General features: G+C 40.2%; 2 protein-coding genes across 54 annotated transcripts in view; one reads left to right on the top strand and one right to left on the bottom strand.

The window, feature by feature from the left end:
• Positions 1-27,219, bottom strand: part of ESRRG (estrogen related receptor gamma) — a 371,594-nt gene that overhangs the window by 140,914 nt on the left and 203,461 nt on the right. The window contains exon 1 of one of the 50 annotated variants that reach the window (XM_021547558.4): positions 18,141-18,369. The exons of the other annotated variants lie outside the window; for them this stretch is intronic. Within the exon in view, the coding sequence (XP_021403233.1) occupies positions 18,141-18,196 (56 nt within the window). The 5' untranslated portion in view covers positions 18,197-18,369. Of the gene's footprint in view, positions 1-18,140; positions 18,370-27,219 lie in introns of those variants that run through there. 50 annotated transcript variants of the gene reach the window in all.
• Positions 692-11,047, top strand: LOC146768047 (uncharacterized). Of its 4 annotated transcripts, none has more exons than XM_085577156.1 (4): positions 692-3,679; positions 6,947-7,781; positions 9,183-9,221; positions 9,801-11,047. In XM_085577156.1, exons 3-4 carry the CDS (start codon positions 9,213-9,215, stop codon positions 10,218-10,220), a joined length of 429 nt encoding a protein of 142 aa, XP_085433282.1. In that variant the 5' UTR covers positions 692-3,679; positions 6,947-7,781; positions 9,183-9,212; the 3' UTR covers positions 10,221-11,047. The 4 variants fall into 4 exon arrangements, 3 of the variants coding, with proteins under 3 accessions (XP_085433282.1, XP_085433283.1, XP_085433281.1); XM_085577155.1 differs by having other exon boundaries at positions 693-3,679; positions 7,718-7,781; XM_085577157.1 differs by having other exon boundaries at positions 692-7,781.

The raw sequence follows: 27,219 nt of genomic DNA on the forward strand, positions 1-27,219 counted from the left end.
GCATTTGTCAACTGCTTTTCCTCTTAGAATAAAGTACATATGACTACAAATATAACTATAGCCAAATCGAAACCACATAGTGTGTATAAAGCACTGACTATGCAAAACAGTTATAAATTCTTGGTTAACAAAGGGCACAGAAAGCCCTTAAAGGAAATATTTTATTTCTGCTAAATTAATACCTACAAGCATTACATTTCATCAGTTTCACTTAGGTTTAAAGTCCCCAAAGATTCTCCTCCTGAAACTGGCTATATTTTATGTGCAAACCGGGCTGAGAGCTATCTAAATCTAGATAAAACTCATTGGCTTGTAATCTTCACAATGATCTATACATCTAAATCTATATGCAAATCAAACGCTCTCATGCATTAACACATTCCAAAGCATCTAGGAGTAAGAGAGTGCTTTCTCCCGCTCACAACTCCCCTCTCCTTTGCTGCTCTCCCCCCCTCTTTATTTACACTAGCTGCCTAAATAATTCACGCTGCCTTCTTTTCAGGCTGCATGTTGCTGTGCTGAAGCCCGCGATGAGCTATTGCAGCAAGCAGATGGACACACGAATGCAGCAGGTGGGACAGATGGCAGCCCGCCCTGTCTGACGCTGCCTTTTCCTTCCAGGTACATTAGCATCAGCCTAGCAGAAAGCAGCAAGCACAGAGGGGAAAGACCCTCTACATACAATACTGTGGGAACTAGTTGTATAAATGACCAGATGCTTCTTTGCTTTCTTAACTAAAATGTAACTTACTTAAGAGTGTTTAAGGTGCATTGTGGGGATCCAGGGCTTCCCTCTGGCTGCCCTGGCAGGTCTGGGACCCTGGCAGGGGTCAGGAACCCCCCTGGACAGAGCCCCCAGAGACACTCTCTCTGATCTCTGTCCATGGAAAAGAGTTTTCAATCTTACAGGATGAGTTACAAGCTCTGAATGTTTGATATAAGTAATAATTAAGTGTGGCATGGGGGCAAAAGTAAAATTTTAGGATTCTAGATTAGGGGTTCAAAGGGGACAAGATGGAGGAAATTGGGTGTGCCTTGTCCTTTTTCTCCTTCATGCCCTCCATGTTTCACTGTGGTGTTGGCATTTTTCTGTTGGTTCAGGCTGGGGACACACTGTCCAACGTAGGTGACAGATATTGGCACGTTATTGTAAATCCAGCCCAGGGAGTTTCTGGTATTTAATGTTTGTAACATCCCACTGAGGGCAGAGCCCCACACGCTGCCCTGCAGGACAGAGCTGGGCAGGGCAGCAGAACATGTTAGAGATAAACAGAATAAACAACCTTGAAACCAGCACAGACCAATTATGGCTTCTGCTTTGGCAACGGGGCAGAGAGACAGAGACTTTCTACTATCTTGGAATCACCAATACCACAGATTCCGACAGTGCATTTCCCCTCTCTCTCCCCTTAGTGGAGAAAAGTCCATCTCTACTCCCCAGCAAGCCCCTGAGTCCTGCATATAAAACGAAACAGGCCTGAAATCTTAGCAAGATCTTAAACTCACGACTTCACAAAAATTTTGATTCTCCTTCAGTTTTCAAATACTTCTACTATTTCACAGGTAACTGGTCTCATTTTTTATATATAAATCTATATATCTTCTAGTACATGGTCACAATTTTTAAATGAAGTCTTAATACCTAGTATATCTACAGTGAAAAGCCTCCATTTCCATCATGGGTTATGTCTCTTGACTAATGACTTCTACCTATCTTAAGAGATATATAGAACTACTAAATTTATTGAAAAATATTTGGCACTCCTAGGGAAAATGCAAACAAAAGCTAAGGCAGTAGGTCTGTCTTTGACAGAAAAAAATTAATAATTTCATGTGATGCTTTCCTCTATGGAACACTGGGCAAAACACACTGAAGAAGACATCCAAAATTATAAAACATGATTTGAACAAGAATATAAATGAAAAAGAAAGAAATCTGGTGACACATCTGGCAGAGTTTGACTGACATTGTTACACAGAAATTGCCCTTTTTTATATAAACCATACTGCTGTCCAAATAAGCAGAAGCAATTAACTTCATTTTCTTTTTCAAGTCAGCAGGCAACTGATATAACATATTAAAGGGACCATTTAAAAAAAATATTGCAAAAAAATATTAAATGCAAGCAGTCAGATGCTCTGTGCAATCCTGTACTATCCAGATTTGTCTCTCCAATGTCTTTACCCACCTCCTGTGCTATGTCAACACCAGCAGCCTGTTGTTCCCTGGTCTCTCTTTCTTCCACAGTGCTTTTCCCTCTACCCCCTCCTCATTAACTTCACCTTCTGTGAGCTGATACAGATGAAACCACCCATCTCTCCCTCAAACACCAGGCAGATTTCTGCTGATCTACAATAAAACAATGCATACTTCCTTGCTAGCCTTTCTTGGTGTGCTTAAATTGAAGATACATCACACAGAGAGATTTTATGCAACTGTATATGCACACATAGAGAGTATGGTTGTACCTGCCACATTAGAAAAGTATGTCATGCCCTTTTCTGCAGCTTTCATGAATTTCTTGTCTTTGTAGTCAGCAAAGTCCTTGAATAGGAATCACCTACGTATTTACTCCCTGTACACCAAACACAGGAGTGCAACAGGGGCCTCTACACTTCCTTAATATTGATATTAAGTATTAGCTGGGTATATTGCATGGAATTGATTGGCAATTATACTCAGCTACTGAGTCAAAAAATCATTTTGGTGCTTTTTTTTAAATCAGAATAAGCAATTCTACGATGTTGAAGGTAAAAGAAAAAGTGTAAGTTGAGACATGTCCTGTGTGATATTCTGCTTCCCCTGAGCATACTGGTATAACTGGAAAGAGAAACTGACTGTAAATAAACCTGCATGGGTAAATGAGAACTGGTCCAAACTGGCAAAGGAAACCTGAAACAAACAAGAACTTATCTCTTCAGGGATTTAAACACACTCATTAGGGACTCAAATAATAATAAACATAATAATACAGCATCTAGTTTCATCTGGTCCAGGGAGAAGACATAGCAGCACTATCAGAAAGTCTATTCTTGTGTATTTCTGATGTGGCAGAAGCCATGAATTACAGAAAACCTCAAGGGACAGACTGCTTTCATGGGATACCCGCACTGATTCTAAGGCCAAAGAGGTTAAGCACTTAGGATAAACTTTGGATAAGCAGCACAACTTCTGTATGCTCATATGTCCTAACTGAAAATCCTGAACTTCAAGGTTTTACATTACCACCTCTGAGGAAAAAAAAGAAGAAAAAGAAAGAAAGGAAAAAAAAAAAAAAAAAAAGAGAGCAGAAAAAAAAAATATCAAAAAACCCAGGGAATCATACATGCAAACTCATAAACCCATGCAACAGATTTTGGGACCAGCAAATTCTGGAAATGGTGAACTATGTACTACCAGCTACAGAAAAGCATTTTGACCTATGGTAGCCAGTTTACAACAGCACAGAGAGCAGTAAAAGCAGTGCACTTTACAAATGCTATCACACAAGTCATGATTTCACTACAATGATATCAGCTGTTTTCTCTACAACAGATGAACAGAACTCTTGAGCATGCAGGAACACCCTCCTTAAAAATAAACCTCTGAGCCACCACCAGGTTGCCACAACAGTAACATGCACACTATTGGAGCAGCAAACTCAGAACCACCCTAGGATTCAAAATGTGTATTATGTTGGTAAGCTTGTTTCACTACTGATAATTAATTAATACATTGGAAAATTAGGATTTCTCAAGCCTTCTGTTTTCATTATCAAAACTCATTGTTGAAACAATCATGTATATTCTTAGCACTGCAACTGTGTACTTAACTCTGTGTGGGGGGGGAATGCAATAAGAAAGAATGAAATAATTATTTTTATATGGTTTTAGGCATATTTTCATGGAGTAGGTATTAAAGCAATTGCTTTTAATGATGGATTTAAATCCACTAATTAAGGTAAAGTGACTACTTCAGGTATTTTAGAAAATAGATTAATTCTTGACTATTTTCTGCTCTCAAACAAACCTACTCAATTCTCTTCAGATTTAAGCTCTGAATGCAGTATTCCTGCTTGGGTAATGCATGCCATTGCCTTGTGGTCAACATGCATAAGCAAAGCTCTCATCCTATCCAAATGTTTCCCTCAAAAATCAGACCTGTACCTCTCTAAAGAGGTGTATAGGGATGTTCTGAAGCAAATGAAGTCGAGTTGCAGAATTGTCTTTGAAGACATTATCTGGACCCTACAAAAGCAGCTATAATTCATAAAAGCATTCCAGAATAAAAAACAAAGCAAACAAACACCAAAAAAGCCCCCACATGGGTAAATATATCTCTATAACCTGGCAACTTGCAAGCAATTAGGGTGATGAAAGGAGGCTGAATGATTAAAAAAAACTTCATTTGTTCTATGAGAAAAGTAATTGTCAATTTCCATCCTGTAAGTACATCATAGGAAAGAAAACATAATTACACTTAAACTGGACTTGATATAAATACCATGAAGTTGATTTTCAAAAGGATCAGATTTTCCTCACAGCTCTGCAAACAGATCTGATGATTTTCCCTAAGGTTGAGTGTGCAGAACTTACAAAAATGCTTACCAGTTCAGGAAAAATGAATTGTGGTTTTTGTGGGTTAGTGTTTTGGGTCTGGAGGGGTTTGGAATTGAGAGTTTGTGGGTTTTTTTATTTTTTAAGAGTTTTCTCTGCTGTGGGTTTTTTGGATTTGGTTGGAGTTTTTTTGTTTTGTTTTGCTTTTCTTTTGTTGTCTTCTTATTTTTCAAATGAAACTACATGTATTAGTGTAAATGCAGCTTGATAGATTCCAATCTCTTCTCAAATCTGTTCCAGGAATAATGGGAACTAAAAAAATACTTATAATACAGAGCATAAATGAAGGCAGATGTTGATGCTGAATGTAATGAATATAATAAATGCATGGTTTTAGCAGCTCCCAAATATGCAAACACAAAGGAATGGAAAAGCTGCCTTTTAAAAGGAAGGTGTATAGATGAAAGAAGACATTAAACCCTAAATTGCAAAGGTGTAATTTACAAAAGACAGTAAAATCTACCTCCTCCTCTATGTCAATGACTAAGAAAGTTTAAACACTGAATGCTGACATTCCATCCTCCCATTCCTCTGCTTCAGTTTTGAAGCACTAACTTTGAACACCTTGACATTTACCTCTGCCTTTGCTTTAACAGCAACAGAGGTGCACTCTTAAAGGAGGAAAAAGTGTCTTTAAAAATCTCAAATGCATAATAATTCTTGCACTTATTCCTTTGCAGCTGAGCAGAGCCATTTACATAGTCCACTAAACACTGTTTAGTAAACACGACAAGAGTGCTTCTAATCTTACTGCCCTTGTAAAACCAAGACAGGGGTTCTGTTTTTAGTGCACACTCTGGTTCAGCATTAATCCTGTTTTATGTTGTTCACACCTGCTGCTGACTAGCAGCCTGCTGATGGGTTGTGGCTTGTGCCGCTCCCACACAATCCTCACCAGCTCCAACAAAAAACTTCTCTCCACAGTGGAAACAAAAACCCAACTGCTGTGCAAAAACTGTAAAAAGCAAGAAAAGACCTGACATTCCTGCTTCCTTTTCCTTACTCCACTAATCTCAACTGTTCAAATTAAAACCAATGTTCAAGTGCACATGCTTACATTTAGGCCTCATGCTTAACTTTTCTAGGAGTTCTCCAGACAGCAAATCTTAGAGACAAATGTCATGGACAAAACCTTTATAAATATATGCTGTGTAACTCATCTTTTCCTTTGTGCCTAATGAAATAATAAAATTTGCTCTAAAAAAAAGGCCATAGAGTCACACCTATGGCTCCATTTCTACAGAAAATGGAATGCTTTATCCAAGACAAAAACATGACCTGTGATTAAAGGAATAGGTCTGAAAGTACAAAGCACTTATAGCCAATGTGAATAAGAAACTCAAGGGAAGCAAACCAAATGAAAACAGAAATCTTTTGTTTAGTGAACACATGGAAGCGAAATGTTCATTGAGATCAGGGACAAGAAATCATGTGCATATTTTCCAACTCAGACTGAGATGAAGGCTCTGTTATCTATAATGAAGTTTTACACTAGAAAATCTCCAAAATGGAGGGCAGTACAAGGTGCTTTCTAGCCCACTTCATGATACTCTTTACACGACTAAAATAACATAAACAAGCATCAGAATATTTGAAGAACAAACTCTCTCCTTTATCCTGTTATGCCATCTTGGCCTATTTCTTTCTACAAAGAGAAAAATGTTTTCTGTCCAAAAGCCAAGTTCCTATATCTCTTAAACACTACATAAACCTTTTCATAAACAAAATGTTGGTTGGAGGCCAGACAAGGCAATTCTCCATCCATTAAAATTTATTTTATATCCCATGGGCAAAGACACACTGAATGACCCTTGGTGATTTCTGAATTCTGCATAGGAACACCAAGGTGTTTCAGCACATATATAAAAATGTGACATGCATCAAGCAGACATATGTATTCCACGCTGCAGCTTTACATCCCAAATTCATCATAAGAAACAAACCAAGATAAATCAATCTTTATGTAAATTCAGCATTTCAAACTCTCTTGCAATTCAGATGCAAAACCAAGAAAAAAAGGGGTTAGACTCACTTTGTCTTACCATCTCCATCTGAAGGATTTTTACCTCCTCTTTAGGCAACCCAAGGCTGAAGATGTGGGCATAATGCCAACACTGCTTTTAAGCTCACACAGAAAATATTATGGGGTAATCTTAGTATTTCCTGGTCACACTCCCTTAGGCAACTCTATACTGGTGCAAATGTCACATCCTGGCAGTGAGTCCTTGGACACAGGCTCCACTTCTTGATTGACTGATTTTAAAATACTACCAAATCATTCATTTTTTTTAAATCCATTATAGAGACTGATCCAAAACCTGCTAAAATGAATGGCATTCTTTCCATTTAGTCTTGAATGAGTCCACTATCAGTAGAAGCTACAGATTTCTTCAAGCAGATGCAAGCAAGACCTCTGCAGCAGACTGTCCTTCTTACCTTGGAAAATCTCTCCTAACTTCCCTAACAATGGTACAAAAGCCCTACATTAATTTTGTCAAACAGCTGCATCTGCAGTATTCCTGTTTCAGCATTACCTAATGCAAAAGTAGTACACCTTTTTTTAAAATTGGGAGGGGGGTGGTGGGGGGCAGTCTGGGGGAAAGTATCCCCACCCCAGTCATCCATCAAGTGTACATTCAGGCCAATGCTCCTGAGATATCCAATATATGCTAAAGAGATACAAAACGACATAAAAAGCTTTCAGAAATAAAAGCACTTCAGAAGCTGTATTTTAATATTGCCAAGTAGTGTTTTTGCCAGATTATGAAGTTGACTTAAATGCCAGGATACTGCATTTTAGAGGCAGTGGCAGCACCTTACATATTGCCTGTATTAGTGGCTGAAGTGTATTGCTGATTCCAAAGACACTATCATCGACTGTGGGGGGAGAATATAAATAAATAAATAAATAAACAAATAAATAAAAAATTGTCATTCCCTACCAACCTTGCTACCTGCTGCCTTGAAGCACTCTTCTCAAGTGCAGCCTCCACAGGAAAAAAAAAAAAAAAAGTTAAGACTACTTTATTTTGATTATAGTGCTTTCCCCAGGCAGGAATTTTTATTTCAGTTAGAATCTTTAAACCATTACATTTCTAGTGATGCATTTTTATATTTACAGTTGACATCTTCATAGAAGAATGAAACCTTTGAGCAACAGCTCTAAAGCATGAAGGTTGCCTGCAGTAAGTACTTAAATTATTTTACACCCAAATGGAGCCAGTTGTTTTTAGCTAAAATTTAATAAACCTTAAATCAATGACCTTTCTTTTACTGAAAGCTTGCACTTGGGAAAACTAACTTTCTTAAGAAACATATTTTTGTGAATAAATGCCAAACAAAGGGCTATTTAAATCTGAGCACTGTCTCAATTTATAGCTTGTGAACATTCAGTTCCTAAATTCCTGACTGCTATCTAACCTACAGAACAGTGGAGCTTTGGTTTAATCACATATCATTGATCTCAAAGTGTCACAGTGATCTCATTGACAGTAATCAATAATAATCCAAAATCAATCAAATATGCTCTTGCACTATCATTTGTCAAATCTGAATATCCCAGAATTAATTGTAGGCATGTGAAAGAAGAAGAACCTCAAATTAAAAAAAAAAGCATACAAAAATACAAATCAGAATACTTTAAGAAAATAATACTGCATCTGAGCATGCTTCATGCCTGCTAGGGTAAGTTAATGATGAATCATACCTTGCCTTACCAGCAAATGCTCTGAAATACATTCATTTTCAAACTTGGAAATACACAGCAACTGAAGGCAGAGGACACACAAGTAAATGATCAAGCATTATTTTATGAGCAGCCCTGTTACCTGCCAAATATTAAATCTGTTGCCAGTGCTTTACAAATAGCACAAGTATGTTACACTATGAAGAACTGCACATTGTAAGTTAGCCACTGCACTTCACAAAGCAAGAAAGGATAAAATTGCTGCATTTCTGTACCAAAAGCATGAATAGATGTAGCCACTTATCAAAAGAGCTGTTATTGTTGCCGAGGACTCCTCTCTCAACACATTCACCTGTAATTTTGTCAAGGTAATAAATCCTTCCATTCATTACAGCACACTCAAAAGCACCCTGCTATTTAATTTAAATGGAAAAAAGGCCCAAAGTGTCTAAAACATTTACTTTTGCTAATGTAAAAGTGCTGGCATTTTACTTCATTCCTGATAAGCCGGTGCCAATGGATGTGATTATTCTTTTCTTATTCAAAGCATATCAGTAGTTCAAAAGCACTCTCAATCTTATCAGGTGTATGAACAGCACAGTTACTGAAAACAGTTTGTACTGCTCCTCTCTCCTTCTGCCAGGCTATCAGATAAACCCAACTAACTAACTGTATTTACACACAATCAAACATAAGCTGTGTCTTCAGCACACTGTAGCCTGTTTCTGGCACGTCACAGGTTTTCTGCTTGACATTAGTTGTAATGACACCAGCAGCAGTGAATTAGCTTACAACAAAAATACAGTCAACTCCATAGTGCTTAACACAAAAGGCACACAGGGAGGGAAAAAATGAGAAAAAATTTGTGAAGAATGATCACTTCCATCTCAATATTTCACAGGTATTTATCTGATACTACTTGGAAAACAGCATGGAAGCAGTAAGTTTCAAATGCATTCAAAACAGATCTGAGACAAGCCTTGCCAGTAGAAAAGAATAATTTCCATTTGCTTTTTTGTTTATTCTGTTCTCCTGTCCTCCAAGAACTGTCTCCAATTCGCAAAGGGTGAAAGAAAGTGAAAGAAAGAAAGGAAAATGGTTACAGTGTCTGAAGGCATTTAAGTACCTTTACTGGTTTTGTCCAGAATGAGACAGTGATTTCTCATGATCACCCACCACAAAAAACAAAACAAAAAATCCCCCACTCTCACCCAAACAAGCCTCTCGGTAACTCTCCTTTTCATTCAGTGTTTCAGACAGAATTTTCAGTGCAAACTCCTGAGGAGTAATAACAGACCAACTACTTCAGAAAAGCCATCCATGGCTTTGAAAATTTCACTTGCCATAGGAAACAGGCACAGCATCCCCTTCATTCTCCTCAGGGTGACAGTGTATTCCCGGGATGACTGCAGCATTTGAAGAGTTAAAGGTTAACCTGGCTGTGCACTCTCAGCTGGCTAAATGAAAACTTCTGGAAGCCAGGAGAAATCCTGAGTTTCGGCTCTTTGATTAATTACAGCCTTCCTTGGAAGCTGGAGCTCCAGCCCCTGTGCAGAGAGGCTCCTTCCCAGTGACAGCACCTCTGATGGAGCAGCAAAGGGCAGCCCCGTGCCACCACCTGAGCCCATCCCACGCCTCTGCCCGGACTCCCGGCGCAGAACCAGCCATCCTCGAGATTTGTGGGAGAACAATGAGCCGAACTAAGCCAAGTGTGCAGCGCCGGGCAAGGCGGCCGATTGTTGTTTCTCCATCTGTGACACGGGGCCCGGTGATTGATGGGACAGGTGTCATTCATACCAATGTCAGCCACCCGCCGTGGCCGCTCCGCGCCCTGCGGATCGCCCGGCACCAACTGGGCCAGAGCGACTCCTGCCAGGAGAGTGACGGGGTGTCCCTGGATGTCACTCGGCTACGGGGAACCCCAGCGTCACCCCTTTAATGCCGAGGGGAATGGTTGTTGCAGACGTGGCATTTCACGCCACTTCGGGACATCTCGTCTGTCCCACCATGGTGGCGGCTGCTATGAGAATACTTTCCTTGATGGGAAAGTGAATATAATTCAGTAGAGAAAAACTTGCATTCATAGAGCATTAAATTACCATGGTAAGGGGTTAAAAAAAAAAAAAAATCCACTTTTTGATGTAAGAGTTTTACCATTCCTCAAAGATGATTTTGCTAGCAATATATGGGCATTTGCTTTGGAAACACACTCTAAATCTACTTTAGATGACAGGTGAGATTTAGCGCTTTTCTAAACTAGATGCTTTTCCTTTTTTTTCCCTTTAAAAGTGAAAAAATAATTTTGCAGGAGAAAGCCTCACAGACTTGCTGAAATTAATCCCTCTGAAAACTATTTTAGCATTAATACTTGCCAATCAAGTATATCACAGTCCACGTAAAGCAATAAAATATCAACTTAAAGTGGCACTGGCATTCATCCTTCACAAAGACAGGAAAAAAATCGTACAGCAAATTTGAAAACTGAAAGAAAAAGTATTTAAAAGTAAATAAAGAATACACAGAAAATTGCTTGATTCTTTCTCTTACATTTGCAATATATGGAAAACTATACAAACTGCCAGCAGTATTCTGCAAAGCATACAAAAAAGACTATGATTTCACCTTCTTAGCTAACTACTGTTTTTACTAGATTTTCCTGGTTTGTATTTCCCTAAAAATATTCATGTGTGAGATTGAAAAAAGCGTTTCTTCCAAAAACAGCTCTAGAAACAAACCCAGAAACGGAGGGAAGGGGGGGGGGGGGGGGAAGAGAAAGCAGCAACATCACAAGTAAGAACAGACTGAATACAACAAGTCACCTTCTCCCCACCCATCATGGCATCTTTACACGGGAAGGAATTTCTGAAATGTTTAGGAACAAGCTAGCAGTACATTTTAGATATTATTTTTTCATTTCACTCACCAGCATCTCTACATCTACAGAACTTTAAATTGTTTCATATCTAGCTGGTTTGGGGGGACGGGGGTGTGTGTGCACATGTAGCCAGCTTAATTTTTTTTAATTAGATATTAGTGGGTTTAAAATTTTTGTTTCTTTATTTGTTTGTTTGTTTAGCGGTGGTTTTTTTTTTTTCTGATGCCATTGAAAACAAGCAACAGCAACTCCACAGCATCTTCTCATTCTAACTTGCCAAAGCCATCAATCTCTGATCACACCTATTAGAATCTCACTGTAGCCAACACTACATTTTGCGACAGCTTGACCAGTTGTTTAAGGAAAGAGTGTGTGATGGAGCAAAGCTAAATCGACACATCTGTGATACTTCTGACACCCCTCAGCATGGCTAATATTAATTTGTTTTCTTTGGCTAGGTAAGTGCTGCCAAAACACATTACATATGGTATGTAGTTCCAATCAAAATGATGAAAAGGAGATGTGCAGGGTTGTTTTTTTTACTTATAGCAACATGAAAACACAGAGAATGCTAAGAGACACCTACGCAAAGCTACAGAGTAATAACTTGAAAAACCTCTAATCACTTTATCTTAAAGTTTGGTTTCAGAATACAACCCTTTAAGAGAATCTGCCATCCCATATAAAGACAGCAGCTCAAAGCTGCAAAGAGTTTTTACTCAGGAAAAGAGAATATAGTTTTCATTGTATGATGAAAGACTATTCTCGTGTACATGGGGTAACTAATTACATTTCAGCAGGTTATCATATAAATAAATGTGCACAATTCTATGTAAGGATATTATAAGTGGCTTGATTAGACCAAGGACAGGACCTTCCATTTCATACACCTTACTATACTAACTTACCACAGCGTATGGTGATCCTCCTCCAATTCCATATTTAAGGTTCTGTATTAGTGTCACAAAATACTAAGTTTTACGGGTGCTTTTTTTTGTTTGTTCTGCTTTGCCTTTTAAATAATTAAGATCTAAATAAGAAAATTTCACCTAGATGACATAAAAATTCAGGTTGGTGACCCACGGTAAAAATAAGACATTCAGCGGTACAGAAAAATGGCATATGCTTGTCTTATACTCTGCAAAAGTACTTCTACCACTCTATCATTAGGCTGCTAATAGACATTTTTCTAGCAAGTATAAGAAGCTGAAGTGAAAAAATACATTTTATTTCAATTTTAAAAGAAATGGGTAATGATGCTCTGATTAAAAAGCAATGCTACTTAAAAGAGGAAAATAATTGGAAATTAGATAAGATTCTCTTTGATGCAAACCTGCTATCTTAAGGAACAGCAAAGAGAAAAGCTCTTCTTTGTTTGAAGGAAATACAAATTAATTGAAAAACATTACCAGCACTATGTAAACAAACCCAAGAGATTTAAAGCTTTTGTAACACAGAAAATACATAAATTGTTTCATAACACACAGAAGTCAAAAGGCAATATCCTATACAAGCTGCTCTCCAAAGTGCAACTGAAAAAGCAATACCAAGTCCTTTAAAGAATAACTAAGCAATACTATCTGAAATAGCAGTATACAAATTCAGTTTAATATTTTTCTTAAATGTTTCATAATAATTTTTACTTCTAGAAAACAGAACCATAACAAAAGAAGAAAACAAAAACCCCATAACTATGTGACTTTTGGAGAGGACTAAGGAGCATTAAAACTGCATATGTATTTTAGATTTTTGTCTGAGGACATCATGGTGTATGCTAACAACCATATGCAGGAGGCTTCCCCCCCAAAGAAAATAATTATATTCTTTAGATGTAAATATAACTGTGTGTCCAAGGACATATGTAGTTGAAAAAAATAAATCTCTGACAGCCAAAACTTACAGAAATGTGAAAAAATATTAGACTTCTCATTTACTTGGAAGAGAAAAATTTTATAAAAAAATACACCATCTTTTAAAAGCAAAACTATGACTACAATTCAAAACCTGCTAGATTGCATGGAGAACCTGATACAAAATGAGGTGGAAATACTTTACATTGCTGGCCAGCTCTTTTCTCATGGATAAGAAAAAACCCACATAAAACCACCTAAAGGCAGCTCCTTTTTGACAAGCAACTGCACAGAGGGAAGTTATATAGCTCTGCATACAATATATATATACTTACTGTGTATATGTCTGTGGCTAACACACAACAATAGATGTACATTGCCAAAACTGCGTAAGGGATACGCTATACACCTGGAACACACACAGAGGCACGGATATAAACGTGTTTGAACACAAAACTTGCTGTGCACAGGCAGAAGATTGCACACAGAACGCAAATATACAAAACAAAACCCCACATGTACATGCTGCTACAGATAGGACTGTGCACGTATGACTCCCTAAGCCAAGCCTAAAAGACGATACACGAAATGTAAAAGAACATGTAATAAGTGAAGTGTCAAGCTGCAGCGACTGTTGGTGTCATCCCTGCACTATCAAACATACATATGAGTATGATTGGAGACAGAGAGGCTAAATATTTCACTGTCAGAGCATGTCGAGAAATGCAATTCATTTCTCTCTCATGTGCTTTAGGACAATGACAATTTAATACAAGGCCAGTGGATGTAAAAGAGATAAAAACTGAACAAACTGGCCCAGCATAATCACAGATTTCCTCTAGAGAGCTCGGCAGCGTGAGGCTCATATGCACTTGTAACGGATCAACATTTTATTGTTTCTTCCCTCCATGAATTTGCTGTGAAAAAGATTTCATAGCAAAGCTTATCTTATATACAGAGGCTACTTCAAGCTTCAATAGGAGCAAGAATTTCTTTAATATTTTTTCCTACTTCTCCTATACATTTTACTTATTCTAAGCAAAAAATTATTTTATATACTTCCTTGAAAGGTTAAATAACAATTTTTTTCATTCCTACTTATACTTCCACAGAGGTGCAAGCAACCTCCCTGCAGGCCCAGGGTCAGTCCTTCAAAAACAGTTCTGTAAAACAAATAAGCTTGTCACTTATTAATGAATGTATTATGTTTTTATACCACAATTTTTCTATCGTTAACTTTGTAACATACAAAAATAGCAGCATAGCATGTGGACTGACATATCTGCGAGAACAGAAATATCATACTTTTTAGCTACTCTAAGCAAAGTGGGCTTCAAGTATTGTTAAATATTATCATAGACAAGTTACCTTCTCTATTTGATGAATAGCACCATGTATTTGAAATTAATTGCAAAAGTAGGGTTGGCTAATGAGGTGGCCCTTATCTTTTCTCAGCAGTGCAAGCACAAGTATTTTTCTGCTGGCTCAATATTTTTTAAATGCCCAAAGTGCTATTAACTAAGTTGAAATCTGATTAAAATATGAACGCTAAAATATTCAAAACAGCTAATGCAGCTACGCAAAAAAAAAAAGCTAAGAAAATTCTTATCTTTTTTTCTTATCGTTAAGCATGTGTTTTGAAAAATAATAATTAAATAAATTGTTCCCTATAGATTCTCACAGTTGTTTTGCTTCCCATTAGCATCTTTTAAAACAGTTTGTTAAGACAATAGTTATTCTTTATTATGGAACTATGGGGATGATGCCCTTCTACCTGCCTCAGTTTAAAAACAAATTTGTAGGAAATGTTAAAGCTTAAGGTGTGTCCGAAAAAGGACAGTGATTCTTAGGGAAAAAACAGGGGGGAAAAGTATGGAAAAAATGATCAGCCATTTGAGAGAATTAATGGATATCCACAAGGGCTTTGCTAATAACATGGGTTAATTACCGCTGCAACACACCAGGCTCAGTAAATAAAAGAGCACAACCATAAACACATTAAAATGAGCACCCATCACTAAAAGAGGGGTAAGCTCCAGTAAAGGAAAATCTCCCAGACAGGCATTTCAGCACAAACCCTTTATACTTCCTGCAGGATTCAAAAACTTGCCAGCAGTGTAGCAGAACCAAAAAATCAAAGCCCTAGGACCGGAAACAGGGAAGGAAGAAGGGACCAAGGCCTGCCTGCTGCCCAAGGGGAGAGCCCAGGCAGGGGCTGCGCACAGACCAGGGCTGTGTGCCACCCCACGCACCGGGTACCCACAGGAACACCAGCCTGGGGCTTCACTTCTCAGGAGCTGTAACAAGCTATCTAATAAGACAAATGGGCGAGGTTAAAGACCTTCTGAGCCTGGAGAAACCGTGGAGTGGAATCAAGAGCTGCTTCCCACTTCACAAAGAAGCGTTCTTCAGTCTGCCCCTTTCCTGCCTTCAGGAATGAAAGACACTTCTAAAAGAATTCTTCAGCAATTTGAGGCTATGCCAAAATATTTTAAAGAGTGAAACTGACATCAACTCTTTTATGTTTAGCACGTAATCGCCTAGTGCACATGCAAACACACAAATATATGTACATGTGAGTAACACACACACTCATATTCATCCGTACACAAACACAACCCGGCCACACTTACAGGGTGACTCCACAGACCATTCCCACATCAAAACATGAGAATGGTTAGAAAAATATAATCTGTGTAGACCAACCATCACTGCACTGAAGTACTCACATGCTGTGACACCTACGTCCACTTTTTAAATGTTACTGCCATTCTACGCAACCTTTATTTCTTGTCACCAGAGTATTCTATTGGTTCTGTTGTAAAACGAAAATCTATGCAAGGGAAGAGATGAATTTGTTTCACGTACAAACATTATTGCGAATTTTTAAATAGAGAAACTAGGAAAGCAGCTAAATGTTCAAATGAATGAAACACAGTGAGCCACAAAACGCAAATATACATAGCGTACAGAAGCTTTCTGGAGTTTCAGATCTCAATTTTCTATGTTTGGCATTCAGAGACTGCGTTTAAATTTACTAAACTACTCCTGTTCTCCCCCCTCCCTACCCCCCCCTGCTTTTTTTGAGTGTTTCAATTGCCTTTCCTTCTTCCAACAGCTGTGACAACTGTTAAAACAGTCGGTAAAATTAAGTCCGCTCTATAATCCTTTAGTCAACGTTACATTTTAATCAGAGGTTGAAGGAGATTTCCCGTTATGAACGCAGTGATTCATTTAAAATTATTAAACTGACACATATGTCAAAATGAGCAGATATATTAATTGCATCTGTTAGCTTATTAACTATTAGTAATTATTAGTGCTAATTGTTATTGCTGAAAGAGCAAAAAGCTAAGACTGCAGCTGGCTTTAAGTTATTGCATTCTTTAACAAGCTCTGCCTTAGAATCAAAGCATACCTAGTGATGGTCAGACAGATATCTGTGCACTCCCAAAATGTTCGGACAATTTCTATCTCAAATCCTCTCTGCCCTCATCCGTAAGAACTGCAGAAATTCCTACATCTATTTGTATGTCCTCATGCATGTGCATATGCATGGTACAGTATGTAGCTAAATCCCAGTTATTATGGATATTAATAACATGTAAAACTCTGGTGTTTATTGAGATGGAAACATATCTATGTTTCTGAGTGCTAGTTCCTTCTCTATGTCCACTTAATCCCACATGCCTCTAGTCCTGCACTCAAACAATATATTAAGAGTGTTTTGAGATGACTTTTAATTGAGTCAGAGGAAGAAAAAAATTAGTTTGAATCTTGCACCAGAGCCAAAAAGACATGTGCCCCGATTTCATTTAAATGCATCTACTCTAAGAAGCTTATCTAAACTAATCATTCAAATTAGCTGTAAGAAGGTAAATTCAAGAAAGCTCCTTTGGGGTGGTGGGGGGGTTGAAACATCCACAACTTATCGTCTTTTCATGTATTTTATGAAAAACGTGTCACTGTTACTAAAAGCTGTAGAAACTGCATTCTTACATTATGAAGCTATCTTACACTATATACATACAGCACGCTGACCTGCAAGCCATAGCTGAGAGGGCACCCTACCTCTGTTTATTTTTTTTTTCTTCACCCCCAAAACACTACAGTGGGTTTCCCCCGCGCCCCCTTTCCCAAACTGTATTCCTGAGAACCAGGCTATTTGTTACTTCCCGTCTTATTTCTCTAACATGCGATCACGGCAATTCACTTTTCATGCCTGGCTTAATTACCACCAGCCATGCACTGTGCAGGCAGTAAGGACAGCTAGTGGGCATCCACCTATAGTACACTGTCACCTCCCGGGCAGCCTCTCCGCGGCCGCGGCTGGGGCGATGCTGGCCGCCGGCCGGCGCTTCTCCTCGGCGCTCCTGCCTGTCACTCCCGGCCTAACACCGGGGCACAGCGACGTAAGTGGCTCGACAAGAAGAAAAATGAACCGGTGACAGCTCCCGTGATATACTAATATTTAATCTCGGCTGCGGGCTGAAATCAAGTTCAGGAGCCGCTCCTCAGCCCCAGACCGCCCGGTTCTGTTTGGGCGCCACGCTTTCCGCCGGAGTCGCTCCGCCAGGTAGCCGGGAAGTGTCAGCCAAGAACTGCGGCTCCTCAAAAAGTGTGCTCGGCTGCCCTTTGTAGGGAGCAGCAGGCGCCGGGAGGGACGCGCCGCGCGGCGCGGACCCCGCCAAGTGCCCCGCGCCGCCTCCCCGGCCGCCGACACGGCGGGTCCGGAGCGGCGCCCCCCGGCAGGGCGCTCGCACCGCACCGCACCGCGCCGGCGGCCGCCGCTGCACCGCGCACCGCGCCGGCGGCCGCTCCCGGCCGGCGCCCTCCCTCCCTCCCTCCCGCCCGCCGCCGCCTCTCCGCCGGCGCTGCCGGGGAGCCGGCGCACCTGTCAGACGGCGAGCGCCGGGGCGGCCGCGGGGCCGGCGCTCGTCCGCCGCCAGCGCCGCTCCCGCCGGGCGCCTCCCGCACGGTCCCCCCCACGGCGCGCCGCGGCCGCGCAGCGCCCCGGGCCGGCTCCCGCCCGCGGCCGCGGCGCAGCGTTACCTGCAGCGGCGTCTTAGGCGCCTGTCATGTTTTGGGGCAGGCGGCGTGCGGCGGTGGGGTGGGGGCGGGGAGCGGTACCTACTCTTCCTCGTAGTGCAGGGAGAGCGGCTCCGGCAGGCAAAGTTCTACCGAATCCATGTGCGCCCGGCGACCATCCTCCGTGCGCCCCCGCGGTGAAAGCAAAGTTTCCGTGGCCGAGCGCCGCGCACTTGGCACGGGCGCGCTCCGGGCGCGGCGGCGGCGGCGGCGGCGGCGGGCGGGGACCAAAAGCTCGCCCGCGCGCCTAATCAAGGACTTAAAGCCCCGCGCGGAGCTCATGAATATGCAGCAGGGCTGTACATATGCATCCCCCCGGCCCGGGGGGACGGCCGATTGGTGGGGCCGCGGCCAATCAGGCGCCAGGGGCGCCGGGGCGGCCCGGCGCGCGGGGCGCGCGGCAGGTAGAGGGTGGGGACGGGGGAGCGGCCTGAGGCGGCGGCGGCGGCCGGGGCAGAGCCCGCGGACGAGCCCGACCGACCGCCGGGGGCTGCCCGCTCCGCCTCCCGCTTCCCCTTCCCTTCCCGCCCGGCCCCAACTTCGGCAGGTACCTTGGCAGGCTCCCGGTTAAGGATTGCGCGCAAAGGTGGAGGATGAAGTTTGCGCTGCCGCCGCCGCTGGTCGTGGCGTTTCGCTGTGGCGGCAGCCGGGCTCGGCTCCCGGCGCGCTCTCCTGAACGCCGCTTCCCTAACCTTTGGAACTGCTGCGCGCCGGGGAAAAACAAATAATTATAACGCCAAGCGCGGCCTGCCGAAGCTTCTGGGTAACTCAACTTTTCATTGTCGTGCGACTTGCTTTTTGGGGGGAAAGGGGAGGGGGAGCGGGCTGGTATTTTACTATGTATGATAAAAACATATAAACATTACACAACTAGCTAATATAGAGATATATAATTTCCTATTTAAAAATTAAAAGTTTCCTTTTCTACTTAGTTAAAAAAAAAAAAATAAGACATTCCTAACAAAACGAGCACAAATCCAGTCCTTAACATAATGGGTGCAACTGGGAGCAAATACAGGTACGCGTGTTCCTATACAACATGGGGGTGGTGTGTTTATTTATTTATATATATATACATATATATATATATATAAAAGCGTATGCCCCTATAAGAGTATTTGTATGTTTAGATGTGTATATTTAGAAATGAGAAAGAAAAGATCCAGAACTGATCAATTTCCTCTGTGCAGGGATTAGAGTGGACCAACTCAGCCTGCCTCATTTTAATGAGATAAGGGCTGCACTGGAGTAGCTCTGTATTAGTAAACCTGGGAGGGTGCCTAGACCTCTACAGTGTTTTTTGTAAAGTAAGTTTTGCTGAACTAAAAGGGCAATAAGCACATATCCCTGTAGGCATGCCTGCATCACCAAGCCCGGTTCCAGCTAAATACTGCTTACAGCCAGCTCAGAGTTGTTCTCTGTCGTATGAGAGATTCCTGATTAAACTTGTTCCAACACAAAGAATGTACTCAAATTTAGGGACATTAAAGACACTGTTTGCCCTGAAACACATGCACATATCCTGTTTTGAAAGTATCAGTAATGAATACGGGATGATTTTTTTTTTTTCTTAAAAGCTACCACCTTTACTTAATATTACAACTAAGGCAGCATACATATTTTCTAGGTTCAAAGCGTTTCTGTCCCTACCAGTGAAAACAGATGTAGGCTGTTTTTGTCCAGAAAAAAACGAAACTGACACTGGAAAGACAATAATTTCTTAGAATGCAGCTCAACTCTTATAAAATCTTTTGTGACTGGAGCCCTAACATGATGCAAATGGCAGTCTTTTAGATCAAAACAAATCAGTGCAAACCCTCAGAATGCAGTAATACTATTCACAGAAATGCCCTCTCCAGATCCGTCTCACAGCATTTTACCAAAAAATATACAGCAACAGAACCAAATTCCAACATATATAGGTTCAATAGGCTTGATTGTGTATATTTACAGCAAAGAGATTCCAGCGTTCTGTATTTAACCTTATGTGAAGACTGGGCCTGCTTCCTACAAACCTGGTATAAATACTTGCAATTTTAGGAATCAGAACTCACATAGCAAAAGTACAGCTCAGACTACTGTATAAAAGCAGGTAGTAAAAGCTTAATTACAGTAGCATTATGCTGTCTATATAGTTAAATGTGGACTCTGTAATTAAGATGTAAATTTGCTTGTGAGCAGTGAATTAAAAAGCTCTGAAATGTAGAGTAAAATTTAAGTAGTCTGTAGAAACATTAGGGACAAAAAAAAATCAGTTTTTACCAAATTTTAGAACAGGAGGCATTAAATCATGTTACTCTGTTAGAACATCCTCTTTAAGTAACAATTTTATAAATGCAGATTTTGGAATCAAATCAGAACTTGAATAGGATGTCTTTATGTATAGTTATCTGTATGCCTATATAAACTCAAAATACAATATCTACAAACCGATTTACATGTACACACGGGCAAAACATGCAAATACAAATATATTGTTTGTACCGAGTATCTCTGTGTATAGATTTGTAGGTTATCTGTTTATAGATTTATACCCAAAATGTCTATTTTTCAATATTTTTTATTCCAAAATGCTTCCAATTTTTGCATGTATATGTCTTTTTCCTATATAAAAATCAGCCATAAATTACTCCCTGTACATGCGTGATTTGATATGGTCACTTTTCTGTATTACATTCCTTGGAATACACCCTCCTGAAAATCTGACAGCTAATCCATTTTGAAACTTACCGAAGCACAGGTTAGTTTCATTCCTATTTTTGTTGATTATCTCCTAAGATTTTATATTCAGAGGCTGAAACACAATGGTCTTTCCTTCTGTCAGGGTCTGTCTTCTCATTTTCACATTCCCATAGTTTCCACTACCTTGTGAGCTTGTTGTCCCCCACCCTCCTCTACACCCCCAAATAACGCATTTTTCCTCTCCCCCTGTGAGCCGTCACCAGTTTTCTATCAAGCATCTTTCATCCAAGCAAGCAGCTCTCTGCCTTGCCAGTGCTGCCTCTTGGAGAACCAGAAATACTGTGCTGTACTTTGCATGTTGATAAACAAAGCAGTTGGCTTCTTCCCCCAGGGACTGAAAGTGTCACCTCCACCAGACTGGGGCCTGGAATTCCAACTACATTCTTGAACTTGGGTTTCACAGTTACAGATCAGTTGGGGAAAGTGGAAAAAAAAAAAAAAAGAAGATAAGAAAGAGATTACCGCAGCAAATAAACTGGGGCTAACTGTACCTTCATTTTAAGCTCTTGCGTAGAAATAAATAAAAGCAGTAGCAGGGAGGGGACAGGGGGGAAAGCAATCCAGGTACCAGTTTAATGAATATTATCAGGGAATACACAACAAGAACATGCATGCAAGCATACATCTGCAATAACTTACCAAAATGTACAGTGCAAAATCTTACCACAAGGAGTCTATACAAAACAGTGGTAATAGAGTCAAGAGAGAGGAAGGAAAAAATCGTCAGGAGTGCCTATAGCAGTCAAGGGGCATTGCTGAGCAGCACCTACATTTCCATGTCTCTCTGTGCATCTAATTTTTCCTGTGTGCCAAAGAGTACATCTTTAAGCATCTTCACATCTAAATACTACAGACATTTCAAGGCATCAGAAGAGCCAGATTCTTAAAGCACAACCACCTCAAGGCAACTTAAGTGAGGTTCAGTGGCACTTCACAGAAACCTCACAGTGCATTGTGTCAAATGTGTATTTACCAAAAGGAGCAACAAGCTCAAGCCAGTAGGGAAGCTGCAAGAATATGAAAGTCTGGTAGCTGCTGAGGATTTATTTGGGAATAAGCATACTTTAGATAAAGATTTGCAATACACCATGGAACCTTATTGAAAGTCCAGCTGGAAAATACCATTGTTAAGAGTTTGAAATAAATACTGAAGTGTCATCAAATATGTGATCTTCTCTTTATTCACAATCACTAATTAAAGAAACACGAGTCAGATGTGATCTCACTGAATCTACAGTGAAATTAACATTAGAACAGTATTGTCACTGTCTACTCTTCTTTTGTGGCCCTCATTGGAGGGCACTCGGTGCACCCCTGGATATGCTGCTAATGAATTAAAAAAACTAACGCCTCAAAAGTTCCAAATTCTGCTCACCTGTTTGTACATAGTTGGACAAACGCTATCAAGTTACTACTTGAAAGCCATCTGCTTCTTCAGTCTGTATTTAGCATTAATTACTCTTTGTTTTGATCTTAGGGGGAAAAGCTCACACAACACACTCTCTTGTGCTCCTTAGAACTTTTCCACAGTGTGTTCACAAATACATGGAGCAAGGCTTTTAGCTCTTGCTGCTACATTCAGTCCCAGCATATAAAAAATGTCTCTGTGAAATAACAGCAATTGCCTTACCATGTTACTGAACTACATTCAATTTATCTGGTCTCAAATAAATACTCCATATTTTCTCCTTGTTTTATTTTCAAGGGCATGGGTATGGGTATTTAAATGACTGCTTTCACTGGTACAGAATAGAATCTGTTCACACTGCTATAAATAAATATTCTCTTGATAAAACACCTTTTCCAAAGCCTCTGACAAAATGAAAGAAAGGGGGAAAAAAAAAAGAAAGAAAAAAGAGAAAGGAAAAAAAAAAAAGCCCACCAGAAGAAGGGAGCTGCATGCACATTGCCTGTCACCCACCAAAAAAGGTTTCCTCCCTAAAGATAATTCAGGCACACACTTCAATATGGATATCTCACTGTTACCCCAAGCTCTTTTTTTAGTGTAAGTTTCTTCAGAGAAACTGAAGTACATTACTGTCTCAGACAGCCAAGGATAAGATGACTGAGGGAATTCAGTTGCTCTGTTTAATTAATACAGGATTATTTCACTTTCATTTTGTGAAGCTAATAATATGACTGGTGGAATGTCAGTAAAAATTAAATCATAAACTAGTGCAGTACCAAAGGGAAAACTTACTTTAGTTATGGAGTATTCCCGGTAGAAATCTTGAAAATCTTATACATATTTACACTGATAAAATACTACATGTACTTCATGGGATACTGCAAGCATTCTACAATCCTTGTGGCATGTTTTTACAGAGCAAGAGTTAACATTTTGAGATTATACATTAATAAATGAGTTGCAGTTGTATTGTTTCTTGAATGTTAAGCACCACATACTAAACGCAGGAACACGTTCAAGGTCAATGCCCTATTTTAGACCTTTTCAGCAGCTGTGATATTATGATAATCACACTTAAAATATTCCTATAGAAAGAGTAAATTAGCCCCTTTCACTAGAAGGATTATTATGATAAACAACAAATCTGAAAGAGAACAAATTCAGATTTCTCTTTTTGTTTGCAGTTTTGTGTTTTGTTTTGGTTTGTCTCCCAGCAATGAAATAAATTGCTGTCTTTTGCTGTGATGGCTTTTCTGTCCAGGAATTTAAAAAAAGAAAGCAAACCTGAGAACTCAACACTTTATTCTGCACGGTGGCTGTTTGGTTTTGTTTTTTTTTTTTTTGGAGGCCTCACCTATGTAAAAGTGCCTTCCTTAAAATGCATTTATGCTTTCTATTAGAATCAAAATATACCAGTTGACATCCCATTCTATCACCTATACTGCAGTGAAATGTAATATCCCACTAAACCAGAAGGGAAAGAAGAAAACTTAGCATCAGCAGCTATTCCTAAGCAAGATTAGGGGTTTAGCTCCATCTAATTGAGGGATGAGACATGTCCCTCAATGGGTCTCTCCCCACTCCCCCACCTGCCCTTCTACCTGACTGCAAGCTCAAAACGCTAAAAACAGAAGATGGAGCGTAAATATGTCCCCAGTGAAAACACCAATAATCTTTACTGCGAGCTGACAAGAACTGCTTGTTACACTGCCCTAGGATATCGTGGCTTGAAGCGAGAGCGCAGACACGCACAGAGCCACCAACCACCCTCAAAGGTTCTGAGCCGTCTATTTGTGCATGTCCATGTCGCAGAGGCTCCTACGACCTCTGACGTGGAGCCGGGACACCTGCTGTACCGAACGCATCCTCCAGCCTGCCTGCCCCCACCCCCGACACTCCCAGCCCATCTTCCATCACTCTGCTGCCTTTTTCTCCCCCTGCTCCCCCTCCATTCCCTTCACTCTGGCATTTTTATTATTAATGTTATTGCTATTATTACTGTCCAAGCATAAGCTGATCCACAGGGGAGCCTGTGTAATTTAACCCCTCAAGCACTAAATTCCTTCACATGTGCCAAAGACACAGGTTTGTTGTTGCCTCCAGCAATATCCCAGGAAGACGAGTGATGGCGGTGTCATATCATCACACAGCGACTTAATCTATTGCGACACCCAGGGAACGGGTAACTGAAGAGATTTACAGAACATGCTCTCTGCCTGAATACAAAATGTTATCCCCTTTACCAACAAACTCGAGTCACGAGAAACAAAATGAAACAAATTTTGCCCTCTTATGGCTCATTGTTTCCATGACTGCTTTATCCAATCCTACCCCCCCCCATTACTTGTCCCACTGTACATCTTCTAGCTATACAACACTTTTTTTCAACATTTTTGTTCTCCATCCTTTGTTCTTCACATGTTCTCTGATTAACAAACAGCTAGATCATGTTGAACTGCCAAGTAACATAAGCCTTGGAAATCTTTTATCCATACACTAGATGACTGGAACTATCACTTACATTAGGGTTATCTCTACATGCTGTCTTTATGTTCTCTGACATCTAATGTGTGCTTTTTAAAACTGGATTAAAAGGGTTGCACTTTTTAAAGGTGGAAGGAACGCCAAATTAAGTGCAGATTAGCTACAATAAACACCAACCTCAGGAAAACATCTATTTTAACTACTGAAAATCACAAACCCCCAGTCTGTTTGTCAAGTAGGGACTTTCCACATGGTTGTCCTATTAATCCATAACTATTAAAGAACAATTCAGTATAATAAAGCAGCCTGTTCTCTGCAAAATCGAGGTGAGATTCTCTCTCTTCCAACATTTCACTGGCCTAGGAAACAAGAATTTGGCACAGAATTAATACTAAAGACAAATGAGACTAGAGAAACGTCCTCAGCTCAGGATAACCTGATTGTGCTGGTGGAAAGAGCTCTCACCATGGGAAATTAACAGCTCTGAAACCACTGGTAACAAAGGCTGAGTTCAGATGCTCAAGAGTAAACAAATCTTTGTTTCCCATAAAGTAATAGCTACCCTTATCTCTAGACACCCAGATCTAAAATAGGTAGGTGCTTCCATGAAGGCCACTAAACCCTGCCCCTGTAGTAACAGAACTCTGATTTTTCTTTCAGTATATATGCCTTTTTAAAAGCCTGTATCAGCTGACTGACTGAGCACTCAAAAATGTACGATTTGTCGAAAGGCATATTTTGACTCCAGGTTACACGATTTCTTGAACACGCACTTGTGAGCACAGGAAGACATTAAGAACTCCTTGTATTTCTCCCAGCCTTAAGATGAAGAGACTTAAAAGAGAGGTTATAATGGATATACAGCTTCCAGATGGTAACTGTGTGGTTCTAGAAGTTTGAAAGAAAAGTGGAATTCACCACCAACTGCTTTTTTCCCAAGTCCTTCAGCTCCAGCCCCCTGAAAGCCCAAGGCCTGATGTGTCAGGGTGCACTGAGATGCTGCTGACCACTGCTATATTCCTTTTCCCTTAGTGGTGGCTAGGCGGTTTAGAACACCCACCAAGAAGATGTCAGTGCAAACCAACACTAACATTTAAGGGAACATTAACGTCATTAATACAATACAGAAGAGTCACACTTTTAACAAACATACCTGTGTTACATTAATGCAATGAAAACCTTTTTTTTCTGGCTCTATTAGTAACTATGTTAAAATGACAGCATGTAATCATAATGACATCCTTCTGCAGCTGAAGCCTTCTATTATCAACTCTATTTCTGCCCTATAGAAGCTTCACTTCTATTGACCAGACAGTTAGCCCTATTCAATTATTCAATCTCAAATCAATAGATTTTAGCTCCACGTATAATAGTTAAGGTGTAAACAGTACACACGTGCTCTTTCATCTTAATTAATTTACTTGCAAATTTGAATTTATAGCTTATTTTTTAAGAAACATGCAAACTTCAGTTTTCATATTAGGCTGTTTACCCTTCCCACCAGCTCTGCCCCTGTTTCAAGTGTTACATTTCCAGAAATAGAGTTTAACTTGCCTACGACATAAATGTCTGTCTTTCACAGATGAAAAAAGGGAAAGTAAGAATGATAATTATTTGATTCTGATTATGCTGAATAAAGCAATAAAATAGCAGTATGACTTTTAAGCAGATCCAGTCAATATTTCATTGCTAAAGCAGTCACTCAAGGTGTGAATTGATCCAGAAAATACAGCCTTTAGACTTACCGCACTTCTGACACTTGTATCAAAAACAATTTGGTTCAATTACTGCAGGTATTTGTCTGTCTATATGCCTATACCTACACAAACCACATGGAAATGTATTATATTATGGGCTCTTGGTTACCTACGTATCTTCGCACACAAAGAGGTGGTAAGAAAGTAAACTAAACCAACACATGCTTACTGGAATGAAAGTGTCTCCATCTTTCATTCCAGAATCCACTTTATTAATTTTGTCCCTCCAAGCTTACAGAGCTTCCAGCTGACAGTCAGATTTTACATTCTTTTCTCAAACAAATGCATGTTGACTTGAGCAGCACACACCTCCTGCTCAATACTTTAACATTGTATAACAGATTCCTGATTACCTAATTCCTGAAAGTACATCCATTTTTGTGCATCTAGAAAACAGATTTAACACTAGCCCCATAGTGTTTTATCTTTACTGACCAGGTAACCCAGAATAATATGCATACAATTTATCTGAGCCTGACTTCAAACAATACTACCCAATGAAATACTGAAATCCTGGGGAACACCCTTGCTGTTACCTGCCTTGAACCCTTCCAGGACTATGTCCAAAGCAGCTGCAGTTTATAAGCTGGAGGATAATGCCAGGGAGCTGTTACAGCAAGAAAATCTAAAGCAATTTCTGCATACAACCATTACAATGTGACTGTTAAGAGACAGATAAGAATTTCTCTATTATTGTCAAGGAAACAATAGGCTTAAAAATTTGGAAAGACTTT

The sequence above is a fragment of the Lonchura striata genome, chromosome 3, assembly GCF_050655825.1.
Source record: "Lonchura striata isolate lonStrDom1 chromosome 3, ASM5065582v1, whole genome shotgun sequence".
Classification (NCBI taxonomy): Eukaryota; Metazoa; Chordata; class Aves; order Passeriformes; family Estrildidae; genus Lonchura; species Lonchura striata.